This window comes from Anas platyrhynchos, chromosome 5 (assembly GCF_047663525.1).
Source record: "Anas platyrhynchos isolate ZD024472 breed Pekin duck chromosome 5, IASCAAS_PekinDuck_T2T, whole genome shotgun sequence".
Lineage (NCBI taxonomy): Eukaryota > Metazoa > Chordata > Aves > Anseriformes > Anatidae > Anas > Anas platyrhynchos.
Window position 1 is genome coordinate 3,038,385 of NC_092591.1, and position 16,028 is coordinate 3,054,412.

A 16,028-nucleotide genomic window follows, 5' to 3' on the forward strand; every position below is an offset into this window, starting at 1 on the left:
GAAGTCTTTTAAGATAGTTTACAGTAAGGTTGGCAAATCATCACAAGAAGAACTTGGGATTGGCTTCTATGTACTTTACATAGAGAAGCTGCATCATTTTGCCTAGCACAAAGGGTTTCCAAATGACTTCTGAGGCAGGGATGTTCAACAGTTACCAGACAATAAAAGAGTTGCAAGAGAGACCAAGGGTCTTACCTGCACCAATTTCTGTAAACCATGAAGAAGCAGAGTTCAAGTTGATTGTCTCAAACTGAACTACCTGATTTGGTTCAGCACCCTTACTGATAGCTACGCAGACCATCGGGTACTCCTGCTCTGGTATCACTAGCATTTCAAAGACATTCAAAGGGCTTGGCAAAGGAAAATCAAAGTGCTGAGGGAGAAGAAAAAAAAAAAGGAAAAAACCACACATTTTTAAAGTTTCCTTTTACCTAGGAAGAAAGAAGCCTAAAATGACATGCACAAAATGTAAAAGATACAGAACAGTGCTTCCCTGCTACTAAGAGTGCTTTTTTTAAGAAATCATGAGCTTTGAGCAACATTAGGTTGCAGAGAGGCACGCTAGTCCATTATTGCTAGTACTGGGCTTGATCCAACGCTTGACTGAGTCAGTCACCGGATTTTCTTAGTCAACATGTGTCAAGCCAGAAATTCAAGTGCTCAAAACCCACAAATGGGACTATACTAGGATGTACTTTCCATTACAAATTCTAGAAAGGTTACTTCAACAACCATACAACAATTGAGATCTTGGAGCAGGTAAGAAAGAGATGCAAAATTAGATGTTCTGAACTAAAATGAGATATTTACCTTTATTAACATGAATTTCTGCATTGGCTCATACCACTGTAGCAGAACAATTCCAGACTGCAAGGCACCGCAGAGGTACTTGTGTCCTGTGTATGGATTTCTTACTATATAAAATAAACAAACAGGAAAAAATTAAAAAATTTAAGTCCAGGAAGCTTAATAAATACTTGAAAGTAAAAATTGCAGATATCTTGGCAAACAATTTAAGAAACAGTTTCACTTTGACACTGATAATAGTTTTCTGGATTTCCATTCAAATATCCCCAGTGATTAATATTGTGCTACATTCCAGATAAATTAAATTATCCTTGTAATTAATAACCACTAGCATTTTTTGCATTCCAGTGAAGAGGCCACACGCTGATCGGCCAGAAAAAAGTTGTAACACCTTCTTCTTGGGGCTGAGAGATGAGGGGGAGTGAAAGGTCTGGGTCATGTTGTGAATTAAAAAAGATTCCCAAGCAGTCCAGACGCCCCACAACTTCCTGTGAGCTTTGACAGCTAATGAAATACATTTTTTTCTCAGTTAGATCCAAGACCAGCCTGATTTCAGGAATACTTTGTAAACATGACTACTGTAGACGCTTTAGATGAGCTAAACAGGATGTCCAAATTTGCTACAAGGTACTTTGTATTTTGCTTAAGCAAAAGTGTAAAATACCATTTCACACAGGGCAGATTTCAAAAGGAAGTGTGTTCTGTAGAAAACCCAAACCTTCCTGAAAGTCAGCGAAGCCAAAGACAAGTTTGTAACTTCACAAGCTTTAACTTTTTTGTGGGCACTTAGAACATTGAGAGATGGCTTCAGTCCTCCCTATACTGACATCATTTTTATTCATGCCCAGCCTTTTCTTTGTGGAAAATATTATTTTCACATTAGCCTCGCTAAAAATTGGAGCCAGGTCAAAGCTTGAGGCAAACTGACAAACCAGAAGGGTGTTTGTGTATGGCACCGAGTCTGGGATTCAGTTACAAGCGTGACACTCGCAGGCAGCCTGCATGTCACAGCAACCAGCTGGCTCATGTGGCAGCCTGAAACCAGTGATCCCAAACATCTACTTATTCACCGAGAGCTTCAGATTCACCCTTGGCAGCTCTCAAAAACAGCATGCAACACATTAGCCACATGCTACCGGCATTCTCCAGGGTTTCCCAATGGATCTTGTTCTAGATAGCAACGTTTCTAGGTTAAGAGTTGATACCAAAAATGCTTGTGTTATCATTGCCATTGACTGCCATAAAGATCCCCTGCAATAATATAAGGAAATAGCATAATCATATTGTTTTCTGAACAGTGAACTAACGATAAGTTTATTAAAAAGCAATGAGTTGAAGACATGCCATGTCCAAACAACAAGGACCAGGAGAATAACTGTGAAACTCAACGCCTACTCACCTATACAGCATTTGTGGCATCCTTTTGTATCAGGAATCTTTGTCGTTAAGGCAAACTTCCTGGAATAACAGGTATAAAAATGCATCAGCAAGAGATGCCAAGGGACTTTCATGCTACCAGTTCAACAGCATTCAAGAAAACTGTCACTTGATAATAATTGTAAGTGAAAGATCTGTACCTTGGTAATATTTTGTCAGGAAACCTATGGGTTTGAATATGAGCAGCTAATCCTGTTTTCTTGGCTTGTTCAAACAAAGCTATTAAATTATGGGAGTAGAGCTGGAATGTTTTCCCTATAAGAGAGAACAGCACAAATTGATATGGCACACACACCTCCGTCAGAGGAACTTGCATTTTAGAGAAATATATGTATAGAAAATTACCTTCTAGAAAAATGGACCACATGCGTCAGATATTTCAAGTCCAATTATGAAGAAAAATAAAACAAGACAACAATAATAATGCATATAGAGAAGACATGGCATTCAACTCAAAGTTCATTTCAGTAACACTAAAAAGGCTCTGAAAGTTAGTTTTATGTACACGTTTTTAGAAGGCTGTAATTACACAACAACAATTCATTTTATCAGGACATCTTTATAAATCAGTAAAAGTGGTGCTACACAAAACCCTGTACGTTCAAAGGCACAACCCTACAATTAGTCTGCATGCCACACTACCTCTGTTTCCTGCCAAAAAATTCCACAACTGCTGATTTTTTTTAATTATTATTATTTTTTTTAAGAATCCAACTGATGGATTGGTAGTATTTCACAGCCACCTCACTGTTCTTTAACTTAAAACTTTTTTTTTAGGGTGTATTTATATTCTAAATCTGGTTCATACCAAACATGCTGTCAAACAGCCCCATTTTGGTAATGCAGCAGTATTGCCAAACCCTATCTATGAAAGTTTTTCAAATTAAAACACTCATGAAGCAAAACTTTCTATACAAACACATGAAATAATTACAGTTTTCTATTTCACTGCAATGAACAGACATTGTACTGAACGTTAATTTTAATCGTTTATATTTTTTCTGCTTATACATACCTGACAAGGACATTAAGGTGTTATTGATAACATACAGCCAGGTGCATTTTCGGGGAAATAACTGAAGAAAGAAATTATCTCCATTACTAGAAGCACACAGGAATTTCTAACCACGGCTTTCCCTGCCTGCTCCACATCTGTCACCATTCCTGCAGTGATGGACGCTGGAGAATGCCCCAGCTTCAACTACATTTTCCCCTTTAACTCACTCCTTTGGACCCCTTGCTTAGTTTGTTTATTTATTTTTTTATTTTTTGGCTCAACCAGTTTTCATTCCTTTCCTCTTCTACCCCTGAAACTTTAAAACTTCAAATTTTCTTTATTTTTTAAAATTTTCTTTATTTTTTAATTAGCAGCACAGAGCTGAAGTGGGACAACTGGCAAGACTGGAATACCAAATATAGACAGACACAGCCTGCTCAGGAACGACAGCTAGAGAGACAGCAATGTTATTACAGAAGCCTACGAAGCCCCAAACCAGTCAGAAGAGGGAAAACTAAAAAAAGGCAGTCATATTTTCTAAGTAACTTGAATTAGCACAAAATCCTGTATTTTGTGGGACTTATCTGCTGGCTATTTATGTTAGCATACTGCTTTGTAAACAGGCAGCTCAGGGAAGGCATCGGGACTTATTTTTGTTTCAGAGTAAAGAAATTACTCATAGGCAGCTAATCTAGGTCTGAGAACATTTAAAGCTAGGAGCCTCCTGACAACCTGAAGGAGGAAGGGACTTTTGTTAAGTGATAGGAAAATTACAGCATTCAGGAGCCTCAACAATGGAAGGAATAAGGATACACTTATTTATTTTTTTTTTAAAGAGACTGAATTTATTGATGAGGATTCATAGGTAAGGACCTCCCATGAGAAGAAATTCCATGAACAGAAGGAAGAGTTAGTAAGATTGAGCTGCTTTGAAAGGATACTTTAAAAAAAAAGACAACAGCAGAATCATCCACTGAGAGAAACCACTGCACGACAGAGCAGGAGACACTTGAATCAAGGATCTGCAAAGAGGGGCTCTACTGGTTCAAGCAAATGTCTGCCTAAACTAACACCTATTTCCAACAGACACTATAAAGTGACAAAATCTTTCCTAAAAAATGCTCATCCCATGAAAACAACGTACATAACACTGCACCAAGTGCTCTGCCAGGTGCCAAGTTTCTTCAGCTTGGAAACCTGCCGAGTCAGACAGGGGTTTTTATGCTCTAAGTGATCTTCAGTGGATTCATCTGCCATAAATTTGCCCCTCTGAACTCACGTAACTCCTACCATTTGTAACTCCCCACAGCAAAACATCCCAGGCCAGATACCCACTGTTTATTTTTAAATTGGCTCCTGTTAGCTTCATGTGATGCTGCCACTGGAAGAGAAGGGGCACAGCTGCTCTCTGTGAACCCTCTCCAAGCTACCACAAGATGGGTATTTGTTATTTCCACCCCAAACCTGAAGTATCACACACACATATACAGAAAATGGAAACAAGGGTGTGAAGATGAAAAATCACAGGATAAGCCTGAAGAAAGAAACTTAAGAAAAGTTAAGATGCAAATCCGATTACCAATGCAAAGTACACAAAGGCAACTTCAGCTCCTGGTAACTGGGAAAACAAATGGCGAGGACCCCAGCTTGACAGGAAAGAAAATTAATCTGAACTGCATGATTAGCACCGTCACCAGCACTGGGGTAGAAACTTGTGCTAGAATCAGATAAAACCCACATTAATAATTATTCTGATTACATGCACTCATGTCAGCAGGCCCCCCAAGTTTACTTAACAGTACTTAAGAACTGGCTCAAACCCCAAGGCCTCAGTAACAATTATTTTCAAAAACTGTTGGAGGACAACCAAGGACCTCAGGAAGGACAAGCACAGCACCTAGGCTGAACTCTGAGAGCTGCATAAAAGTCTGATGAACTGCCTGGTCATCCGAGGTAGCACAAGGACACACCACACACTTTTTAATTACCAAGAGGGTAAAAAGAGAAGCTAGTGCAGACTTATACAGAAGGGGCTGCATTTGAACATCAGAATTTCCTTTTTCAGCAGAATAACTGCCCTGCTGGGTGCAGTGAAACAGTCAGATATGAAATATATGTGAAGGACTGCATCCTGCATGCTGCTTCCAAGGGCAAAATAAGAAAATATGAAGAAAATGCAAAAAGAAAATACGAAAACAAGAGTATCTATCAGATGTTTGCTATTCAGTAGGGGAAAAGCAGCAGCTTACAGATATAGTGTCTTTTCTAGGTATGGTTCTATTCAGTATTTTTGCTGAAAAATTAGTAATGGAATAAGAATATGCTTCTGAAATCAGCAGATACTATCCTTGGAGAGACAACAAGCACTTTGAAGGATGTCACCAGAATTAAAAATTGGAGAAACAGTTAAAAAATCTCAAGCACCAACATTTAGTGGGGAGGAATCATGAAGTGAATAAATGCAAATAGGGAAACAACTGGCATAGCTGAAGCACTGCTGTAAAGCCTCTGGGGTTTGTAGTGAATCACACTTAACCTCCGCCAACTGAGGATGCTCTCACAGAAAAGGAAACTCATTTTGGGATGCATTAAATGTCATAATTAGACAGTGCTACGTTCACTCTGCCAACCACTGCCATGTCTAACCTCTTGATAGGATATAAAAAAGCATCTGGAACAGTTCAGAGAAGACTGTCACATAAAATAAATTAGGAAAATATACGAAGAAACAGATTAGTTTTACTAACTGAGGGAAGAGATAATTGAGGTAGGGCCAGGTGGTCTCCAGCAGTAGTCAGCACATTTTTTGGAAATCTGTTAGAAATAGTAGTTGTTCCCCATGTGGAAGGTGGCCCTGCCCACGGCAGTGGGGCTGGAATTCGATTATCTTTTGGGTCCCTTGCTACCCAAACCGTTCTGTGATTCTGTGATGCCATGTCTGCTGATGCTACAAAAAGATTAAAAAAAAAACAAACTTCATATTCAGTGTTCTTCTACTGCATTCAGGTACATGGTCATCTCTCTCAACGTGAAAGGGTTTTCTCACTATATTACACTGAAATTCAGACTTCTCACCATCAAGCCATTTATCACCTTCTTTTGTTTTGTCTGTGCCAAACTACCCCCTCCCTGACCTTGCTGAATTGCTTCCCTTTTTCTTTTTCCCTTGAATTTCTGTCTTCTAACAAGATGCTCCCAGAAACAAAGGATTTTTTTCCTCTGAAGCACAGACACCTATACAATGCCCTTTCTGTGAAATCATCTTTCTCTCACTATTAGTCATCAATGTCCACCTCGTCACCTCTGGCTTTTGAGCAGTGCCAGGTCGTGGCTGAATGTAACACTTCAGAGGCCTGAAGTGCCTTTGTGAACTGCTTTTAAAAGCTGCAGGTGTACATCTCATTAGCAGCCTCTGTCAATGCCTCCCTTGCAAAAACACCCTGCTACTTCTGATTCTAAAAAGGCAAATGTAGCAACACCATGATTTTATGAAGTGGAAGCTCTTTGGAAAGGGTTAGAGAGCCCAAGAAAACTGAAGCAAATGCATACTTATTGGTGATATCACCACCAACTAAACTAAATGGCTGAGGGCTTTGGTAGCCTGCAGTGGAGAAGCAATATGCCACCTAGTGGAGATAAAATGGAGAAAGGAAAGGTAGGCAATCAGTTGTCTCCAGGAGAAGAAAGCTAGTTTAGTACAGAGGTCCTTTGAAAGCAGTGTTATATAAAGAGCAACAACAAAATCAGGTAAGGGAACTATTAATTTTAAGACTTCCAGTGTTTACTTCGATGTGAATCAGTTTATGCCACAAAGTCTGGCATCCTGTCTATCCCCCCTTTAATATAAAACTTTCTTGCTTCCTACTATTACTAAATCTGTGTGTTCAATACACCAAAGATCACCTGTTCCATTGTTGCTTCGTGAAGTTCATTCAAATTCAAAGTATAGATACCTTCTTCTGTTCCAAAGATAATGTACTGATCTAAAAAAATAAGAGAAATTGTTTATTTCACAAGCTCATTAGCACTTCAGTAACAGGCAGCCTTAACATACAAACACAACAAGTAACTTTACCTTTAGTATCTGGATGTATCCATGATGTTGCACAGTTAATCTTCAAGGGACAACCATCAAAGACTTTGGAAAAACATGCTCCCATCTGAAAGACACAAAAACTGAAACCTGAAACAAGTTTCTAGTATTAAGGTCTTAACTTCTGGCACTTGGCTACTTAGCACACAACTGTACACACAGCATGGCTCTCTTCTCTTCAGACACAAACTTACTCTAACCTGCTTTGATGGAAAATATTTTTTATCTTTCCCCCCCAATTACAATGCAGCCTTCCAAACCTTTTCATAGACTTCATATATGTTAAGAAATGCAAGGAGTGATCAAAATGATATGGACAATTCTTACCTACTAGGTAAGAAGATCGAGTGCTTATGCAACTGTGTAAGAAAGCAAAACATGCAGAAACATTCAAGCAAGTAGCACCCTCTACAATCGCTACCTCCTTTTCCCCTTTCTCTGTATAAAACAGCGAATGCCACTGGAGATCACAGCCCACAGAGCCAGTGAAGTCTCCATCTCCTCCCTTCACCAGTCAGGATGTGAAGTTTTTAAGAAAAGGAAACAAGTACAAATAACCGAGTGAAAAGTAATTGGCTACGACATGCACATCAGCCCAGATGAGGTGGTGGCTTCTTCTAGCATAAACCTTCTGTCACTAGAGAGATGACATGAGGGCAGACTTGCAATAATTCCCACTGCAAATGAGGCTTCTTACCAGCACCTTCGGTGTGGGTGGTAAACCATTGATCGCTGGCTTCTGTGGGAAGAGAGAAAGATCATAAAATAGCTCCCACGCACTGAAATAAAACTAGCTGGCTTGAAATGATGTGTGAAATAGGGCAACTGATCAGACTGAGAGTCACAATACTTACAGGAAAATCTCTTTTCTCTTTTTTACGTGGCAGCTGAGGGATTTGTCCAGATCCTTCTGCATTTTCTTCAATGAGTTTCAACATGCCATCCCCATTTCCTAGAAGGAAGCCCAGGCACATTTTGGGACTCACTTGGCATAACAAAATAGAAAATATTTTGCTGCCCTATTCTCTCTTCTCCCTGTGCCTAGTGGGAGTAGAGCACAGTGAACTCTGCAACTTGTGCATACACTTCTCAGGTAGCTGAACCTTTTCAAGAGCAGCTGGCTACTCTTCTGCATGCAAAGCTACACAGTAAAAAAAGGCTTTCCATTATCCAAACAGTCCCCAGGCTAAACAGGATTGAGAATGAAGCTGTGGCAATGTCCTCACAGATGGTTCTTCCTGCACATTCATTGTTTTTATTCTATTCCTGCAGGCAATAGTATTGACTGGCTGAGCATCCCTGCTTTGGGAAGGACATTTCCACCATGGGTCATGGCTCTAACACAAACCAGCACACATGTAAAGTTTCACTTCATGGTCAGCCTGTATGAAAATAACGATCATCTGAACACAGAGCTGACTCCCAGACTGATTTCCTTTTACAGGAAACAAGGCACCTTTAGGAAATGCAATGCATTTACCCAAGTCGCTGTATCTAGCTGTGAGCAATCCTGGGCTACTGATGCTGCTGGTCATACCAATGGAGGACGAATCAGTCTGAGGCCCACAAACAGGAATACTCTGTCTCCTGTGAGCTGGTGGGGCTCTGTTCTGTGAGTCGGGGAAATGCTTTATCGTCTGAGATTTCTCATCATCCGGGAGGTTTTCCTCAGGGTAACTGTTTATTCTTGGCTGCAACAAACAAAAGAGGTGATGATTACCTGGGAAATGGCATCTGGAAGCATACGCTTAAAGCAAATTTTAGTTCAATTCACACTGCTTCTATATTAAAAAAAAATATAAAAATCAGCCTTTGAACAAAGCCATTTGTCAGAAGAATAATCTAAGAGGTATTCCTTCTCTGATGGAAAAATCCCAGCAGCGGGCACAGTGCTGACTGAGAGGACATTCCGCACAGCATGCTCTCTTTACAGAGAAAATACCTAAAACTCACTTTGTCTAGAACAGTGCACAAGGCCAGGAGTTCCCAAAGGTCAAGACTGTACAGACTGCAAGTCAGCATAAAATACACGAAGTCAGCGAGCAAATGGTATTGAGAATTTATAACCTACTGAGAGCATCCAACGTAAGCACGGCAGAAGCTGCACGAGTGGGGTTTTGCTGCCTAAAACCACAGCCACTTACCTTAGGAGGTAGAGGAGGTGGCCCTGCTCGCTTTAGTGTTGATCTGAAATAAAAAGGTGCAGTAGATGTCTTAGTTAAATCAGCAATATAAATAGACTTGCTCGAGAACAAAGGCTATAAATGATACAAGCCAGATGCATAGAAAAGACTGATCACAGCTTTGCACGAACAGGGTTAAACTAGAAGTCCAAGGGCGGGAAAAAAAAAAAGCATGTTAATCTTGTTAGAAGTGTAGTTTTTGATAAACTCATGTTCTTTCATAAATGTAGACATTAAAGAGTGTTCTGTGATGAAGGGTATTGAACTTTGCAAACCACATATGTTAAAGGACTAGTTCTCTGAAGGCACCCCGCCTTCCACTGCTTGGATTTTACTTTTGCACTTGTTTTTTCTCAAAAATTCTTCCTGCCAGTGAAAATGCTGCATTTCTGGATCAGCCAGTGAACCACAGAGCAATGTTCTTCCCCAGCTTTTCCAAAGTGACAAAAGAAGTTCACTGGACACCTACTAACAGCAGCCCCAGCTGCACCTGAACTTTGGGCCAACCAACACAAGGGTTCACAGCCTTTCAGTGCAGTTTGCTGCTTTCCAGTGCACTTCTGGATCACTCAGATGTCTGGGTAACAGGAGCTGCACAAACCCTCCCGGAGCTCTGCAGGAATATTTGCATGCCCACTGCCACTGTGAGGCCTGGCAGATTCATCAGCACAAAGTCTACTTTCAAGTTTGAGGCACTTCCATACATCCTAAAATAACCTCAGGAAGGAGAGCAAAGGAAGAAAGCATTGCTTTGCGTACATTCTCCAGACGATCAGATAAACAGTCAAGCGTGCGTTAGCTCTTTGAGCGCGACCAGCCCTCGCTTCTACGAGTGGCAAAGCTGCCTGCAGCATTTTAGGGGATGAGATTTTGCCAGGAGACTGCCTGCTTAGCGAGAGCCACACGGGGTAAATGCAACTGTACACGAAGGAGGTTCACTCACTCTTCCACATCTTCACTCCCATCGCCAAATTTTGTAAGCAGTCCCCTAGGTGAAATGTTTAGAACATTAGGAGCTCTGCTTTAAGGCTGGCATGTGCAACCAAACTGATTGGTGAAAACATCGTTTAGTTTTGTAACGAGCATCTCCCAGCCCTTTACAAAACACAGTGCTTCTCTCTTGCTGCATTAAGCCCTTTTCAATTCAGCACAGTCGCTTCCTTTCCCTCCCTCCCTCACCCCCCACCCCCAAAGAATCATTTCAGCTCTCTTCCACACTAGATACCATCAGCTAATCTTTCCTCTTCCTACGTGGTATTTTAAATATTGCTGAAATGCCTAATAATAGAACCAACAAAAAAAAAAAAAAAAGGAAACCTGAGGAAGTTACAAAAGGAGAAAAGCCTTTACAAAGAAGAAATAGTGGAAAATTGCTTCCTTGAGTGTTGTATGCTCAAGGCACAGACATAACAGCAGGAACTTTTCCTCCAAAGCCAACAAAAGGTTGCAGGCTGGCTGTCTCGGTTCTCCAGAAGCCTGGTGCAATCCAAGACTCTGCAGACAAGTCAGCCTCCAGTGCAGACACCCCCAAATCCCACACCACCACACACATCCTTCCGTGTCCCACAGCACACGTCACCCAGTGAGGAATGGCTACAGGGGTAGCTAATGGGAAAATCAAAACATATTACCCAAAAACTAACCCAAGCAAACATGGATTGCTCTACAATTCCCCTACCATTTATTTGTTTTGAAGGAAAAGCAGCTACTAAATAAAAGCCTACCCATCAGCAAAAAACCACCTCTATAATACAGAAAATCTATACAGAAAGTCATTTTAAAATGCTACAATAAGGACGGAAAGAGCCAACCAGTCCGTTCCATCTTCAGGCACAATTTCTGGTATGCCTCTTTCCACTGAAACGATTCCCAAGTCAAACATAACAATCGCCATTACTCTGATAAAAGCCAAAGGACATGAAAAGCAAGTCTGGCTGTCCGTCTCCCCGCAGCACGCATCCTCTCTTTACATCCCTGGTGTTATTCTGACTTGCTGGGGACAGAGGAGCTATGCATTTCCTGTTTATCTTTTTAAACTGGAAGTGGATTCCAAGTGAGCGGCACAGACTGACCATCCAGAAGTTTTATGACTCTTCTCCTTTCAATCAGAGAGCTTGTGTACTCAATCTGTATCTATTTACAAATTCATAGCCCTAGCAACGTTTGCTACAGCTACATTCCTTCTGCAATATAGGTTGGAATGGACAATCTTAATAATGGGACAGGAACAGAATTAAAGCAGTAAGTCGCTTTGCAGGGAGGATATGAAGATGAGAAATCAGAGCTTGCCTCCCTCCCTGCTCTTCGACCCTGCAGATTCCAGCTGTCTGCACAAAACTCACCACTCATGAGAAAGGCTTGCAATCTTTTAGTTCATCAGGGTCACACAAGCAAAAAAACATGAATAAAGGAAGGAAAGAAGCCACTGTCATTACTGGACAGAGAAAGGCAAGGTCTAGAAAGCCACCCTGAACTTTTACTACGATGACAGTGAGAAAAGAAAAATGGGTTGAACTTAAAAAGACCCAAACACTAGCAATCTACATGACAAGGTCAGCCTTCCAGGGGACTGGAGTGTCAGCTGACAGCTTATGCAAGACTTTATCTGCAAAAAAGCCAAAGAAATTTACTGCGTGCTGCTCGGTTCCAAATAAAGATGGGAAAGAGACTCTTTTAGCTTAGCAATTATTTGAACTGAAATACCATCTTTCCCTACATATGTGCATCGCTGTTACTAAACATTCATATCACTCAACACAAATTCAAAGGTTGCCTTTAAAGGCAGAATCTGGTAGTTTGCAGCAAAAGGAAGCCACATACATGGTAAATTCAGTCCTAACTTGGACACGGTTGTGCTCCCTTACATCAGGCCTGCTTTAACCCAGAGGAAATCAGTTTGAGGGCATCTTTGCCTGAAACACTGCATCCCTTAACACTACATAGCTGTTATTACAGATTGTGCTAAGCAGACACCCACAGCAGCAGTCGCACCACTAGATCTTCAGAAGCGGTTTCTCCTTCGCTTACTGGCAAAGGCCTGACCTCCAGCACTGCGAAAATACTTGCCACAGGATGTCACAACTACAGAAGTGGCTCACAAGAGACGTGCAAGGGTAGTGCAGGATCTTGAACTCAGCCCTTGCAAGGTTTCTGATTTTGCTTCAGAAAACTGGCTTTGGCAATGTTATTTCAGCATGGCAGACATAAGTGTATGCTTTGCTTTCCATCTGCAACTGGGAGCTACAATAAATTTAAAATAAACTACTGTTCATCATTAAAAGAGATTAAAATCCAGTCTCCAAGACAATGACCAACCAACAGTAGAAGGATGACTGAAAACTGGGTAAAAACTCCTTTGATTTCATAAATATTAAATATAAATTTGGGCTTAAGGTTGGATTTTCCACCTCAATTTATTTCTTTCAGACTATATTTTCACATTAAGTCACAGAAATACAAGATGTTTTAAAACTCTGTACTTACCTGCTGCTTCCACCTTCAACAAAAGGATTCCAATGTGAAGCAAAGTCATTGCCAGCTGCCACCACCTGAGGACGCAGAGATTTTCATTTTTTTTTTCCTATCAAACTGAATTCACAGCACATGAAGAAGCCTGGGAGATTCCCAGAACGACCCATTAGCAATAAATAAAATTCCTAAGTGAGGTAATGTTTTAAAATATAGTTACAAAACAATTATCGAAAAGATATTTTCTTCTTAGATTCAGAGTGAAAAGCAGCATCTGGAAATGGTATAATGCCAGTATCAAGTAACATTAAATAACATGAAAGCAAAAACTTATGGTGAAAACTCAGTAAGGATTTTCCACTCGGGGCACTTCCAAGACACTCCTCCAGCAAGAGAACATAGTGCAGCTACCTCCAAACTCGTATGAAATACTGTCAGGAAAGGCTGGGGGCATTCCTGCCACTGTACCAAGGGGACCTCATCAGTAACAACATGTACAAGTCTCTGAAATCACATGCAAATAAGATGAACTTGTAACCACCTGGTGAACTCGAGCACAGCTTTAAAAAAAATAGGACTGGGATTTTTCTGGAACGCTGAGCACAGATTTCTCCAAATCAAAATTAATGGCAGCTGTTGGTATTCACAACACTTACTAAAAAATGGAGCCCTTTCAAACAGTCACACACTGACCCAAAAGAACGTTAATTAGCTGATCTGAAGTAAACTGCTGAGAACTGGAATAAACAGCAGCAGCTCACAGGGGGCAAAAAGTCTGCATGCAAGTTGGCTGGGTTCCAAGAAACAAGCAGCAAATAAGCTGATGATGGTAAGATCAGGGACTCAAATGCAGAACAGCCTCTCCACATTATCAAATTAATTGGCACTTGCTGTTTTTCTCATCTGAGCGTGACTCCCTGCACAAAGCATAGAGGGCAATTCATTTTCTTAAAAATGTTTCAATTGTCCAGGGACCAAGAGTAGCCTTCTCATGACTCTGTACTTCAGACTTAAATTAGTTAGAGTTGAACCACAAAACAATGAAGGTGCTATGATTTTAGTAAAGGAAGGAAAAAACAAACTTGTCCTTACCATTTCATCCCGAGCTTCAGTTTCTTTCCGTAGAGGGGGCTCAAACTGGAGCTTATCAACTACAAAACATTACATGGTCAACTTTAATACACGCAACATTCTGCTAATGTCCTTTCGATGCTTACTACAGTGAAGCACATGTTGTAGCACAACAAAATAACGTACACAACACTTAATTTGCCTATAAAATGACTACCACTATAAATATCATTATTGTCTAAATGCTTAAATTCACAAATTTGAAACCCACAAGAAACAGATGAAAAGTAAACAGCAAGTCATTATATGAAAACACACTAAAATGTAATTGTGTAACCACATGTTATTTTTAAATGCACATGAAAGAAAAAAGGGGCTTTTAAAAGTAAGCTTCCTAAAAGCGAGATGTACGTGACTCAGAGGAGCAGCTAGTCTTTATATTACAACCGGCATTTGTCCAAACCTGAAGAAAGGCAGTTTCTGCCCTCAAAATTTCAACTTAGATCCAACTGGGTAGAGCATTAGCATTGTTTTAAAAGTAAAGAAAAGGTTTTATGAAAAGAAAATGCCCTAAGTTGACAGACACCCTTGTGAGGACAGCTATTAAAATTACAAGTGCTCCAATAAGGTCAAGAAAAGGTTTAGCTTGTGAACTTGAAACAGTGTAAAGACAAAGACAAAATGCTACCTTTTTTACAGTTTTCTTATCAGAGAAGGACAGCCAGTGTATTCATTCCTAATTATCAAGTCACTCTTAATTTTTTATGTACTTCCAATTAGTGTTTTTGATGTTTTAAGTAAGGCTTAAAGTCTGACGGATCACAGAACTGAAAGACTACACTGGTCATTGAAGGTTTCTGCCTAAAATTTACTATGCAGCAATGAGATGAAATGGAACAGCGGAATAACAGGCAAGTTTTAGTTTTGCTTTTGGAAAAATGGCACTGGCATAGGCTGCCCCATCCCTGGCAGTGCCCAAGGCCAGGCTGGATGGGGCTGGGGGCAACCTGGACTGGCAGGAGGGGTCCCTACCCATGGCAGGGGCTGGGATTAGATGAGCTGTGAGGTCCCTGCCAACCCAAACCATTCTATGATTCCACGAAAATATCATTGAAGATTCATGTCTGTGCATTGTTTCTTCAGGTTTCGCTTCTCAAATGTGCCAACAGCAGGAGAGAATTTCTAGAGTACATAACTGAAGAATGACTACAACATCCTCTCTTAGTAGAAACAAATCAACACCATCATACAGGCAAATTATATTTGGAACTTACAGTTTATCTCTGATGCCGTTCTTTCTGCCCTAACATTCCTGTTCGTAGAACGAATTGTATGGCGAATAACAGAGTGAGGCTGCAAGAGTTGTAAAAAAAAATAAATAAAAAATTAGGAAGTGCCTTTCTGTTGGATCTCAATCAACAATCAAACCAGCAGAGACAAAGAATAGCTGTTGCAGAGCCACATCATCTTTGTCCGAACCAAGACCCTGCACAGCCTGCACACGGGAACTTCATGTACACTCCACAGCAAAAATGTGACAAGCTCTGACAAGATTTCCTGGTTCCTCCAGCACAGGAACTTACAGAAACTCTAAAAATGTTGGGGCAGTGCCCCTGTCAAGCTGGAGTCTTACATGATGAAAGTAAAGCAAGATATTTAAATGCTGGGTTTACCTAAAGGTAGAAAATAACAGATGTTCTCACCTCAAAATCATCATCATCAACTTCATTGTAGTGTGTGTGGTTGTCAGGATTATTAACTTTGTCCAACAGCTCAACTGCTAAAGATCTTGAAAGACCAGGCTGCCCTACAAAGCTATGCTAAAATCATTAAAAAAAAAAGAACAAGTTATAATACGCAGCTGATATGCAACTTCCAATAATAAACACCCAATATAGAACATCACTGAACTTCACCTCGTTTGGGGGCTCGAGTATTTCTTTAATGACTCCATAGTGACTAGAGTTTCTAT

The 16,028-nt window shown here is 40.5% G+C and overlaps 1 protein-coding gene across 4 annotated transcripts in view; it reads right to left on the reverse strand.

Annotated features, from left to right (window-relative positions):
• The window catches only part of MAP4K5 (mitogen-activated protein kinase kinase kinase kinase 5), a 67,680-nt gene that overhangs the window by 9,254 nt on the left and 42,398 nt on the right, over positions 1-16,028 (reverse strand). The window contains exons 12-27 of one of the 4 annotated variants that reach the window (XM_072038059.1): positions 15,760-15,876; positions 15,331-15,409; positions 14,078-14,136; positions 13,001-13,065; positions 10,461-10,505; positions 9,479-9,521; positions 8,872-9,025; positions 8,189-8,286; positions 8,032-8,073; positions 7,317-7,401; positions 7,145-7,224; positions 3,260-3,320; positions 2,385-2,499; positions 2,207-2,265; positions 811-914; positions 196-373 (exon numbers count right to left, since the gene is read on the reverse strand). In XM_072038059.1, the coding sequence (XP_071894160.1) occupies positions 196-373; positions 811-914; positions 2,207-2,265; positions 2,385-2,499; positions 3,260-3,320; positions 7,145-7,224; positions 7,317-7,401; positions 8,032-8,073; positions 8,189-8,286; positions 8,872-9,025; positions 9,479-9,521; positions 10,461-10,505; positions 13,001-13,065; positions 14,078-14,136; positions 15,331-15,409; positions 15,760-15,876 (1,384 nt within the window). Of the gene's footprint in view, positions 1-195; positions 374-810; positions 915-2,206; positions 2,266-2,384; positions 2,500-3,259; positions 3,321-7,144; positions 7,225-7,316; positions 7,402-8,031; positions 8,074-8,188; positions 8,287-8,814; positions 9,026-9,478; positions 9,522-10,460; positions 10,506-13,000; positions 13,066-14,077; positions 14,137-15,330; positions 15,410-15,759; positions 15,877-16,028 lie in introns of all 4 variants that reach the window. The other 3 variants (XM_027459540.3, XM_072038060.1, XM_072038058.1) reach the window with 3 other exon arrangements.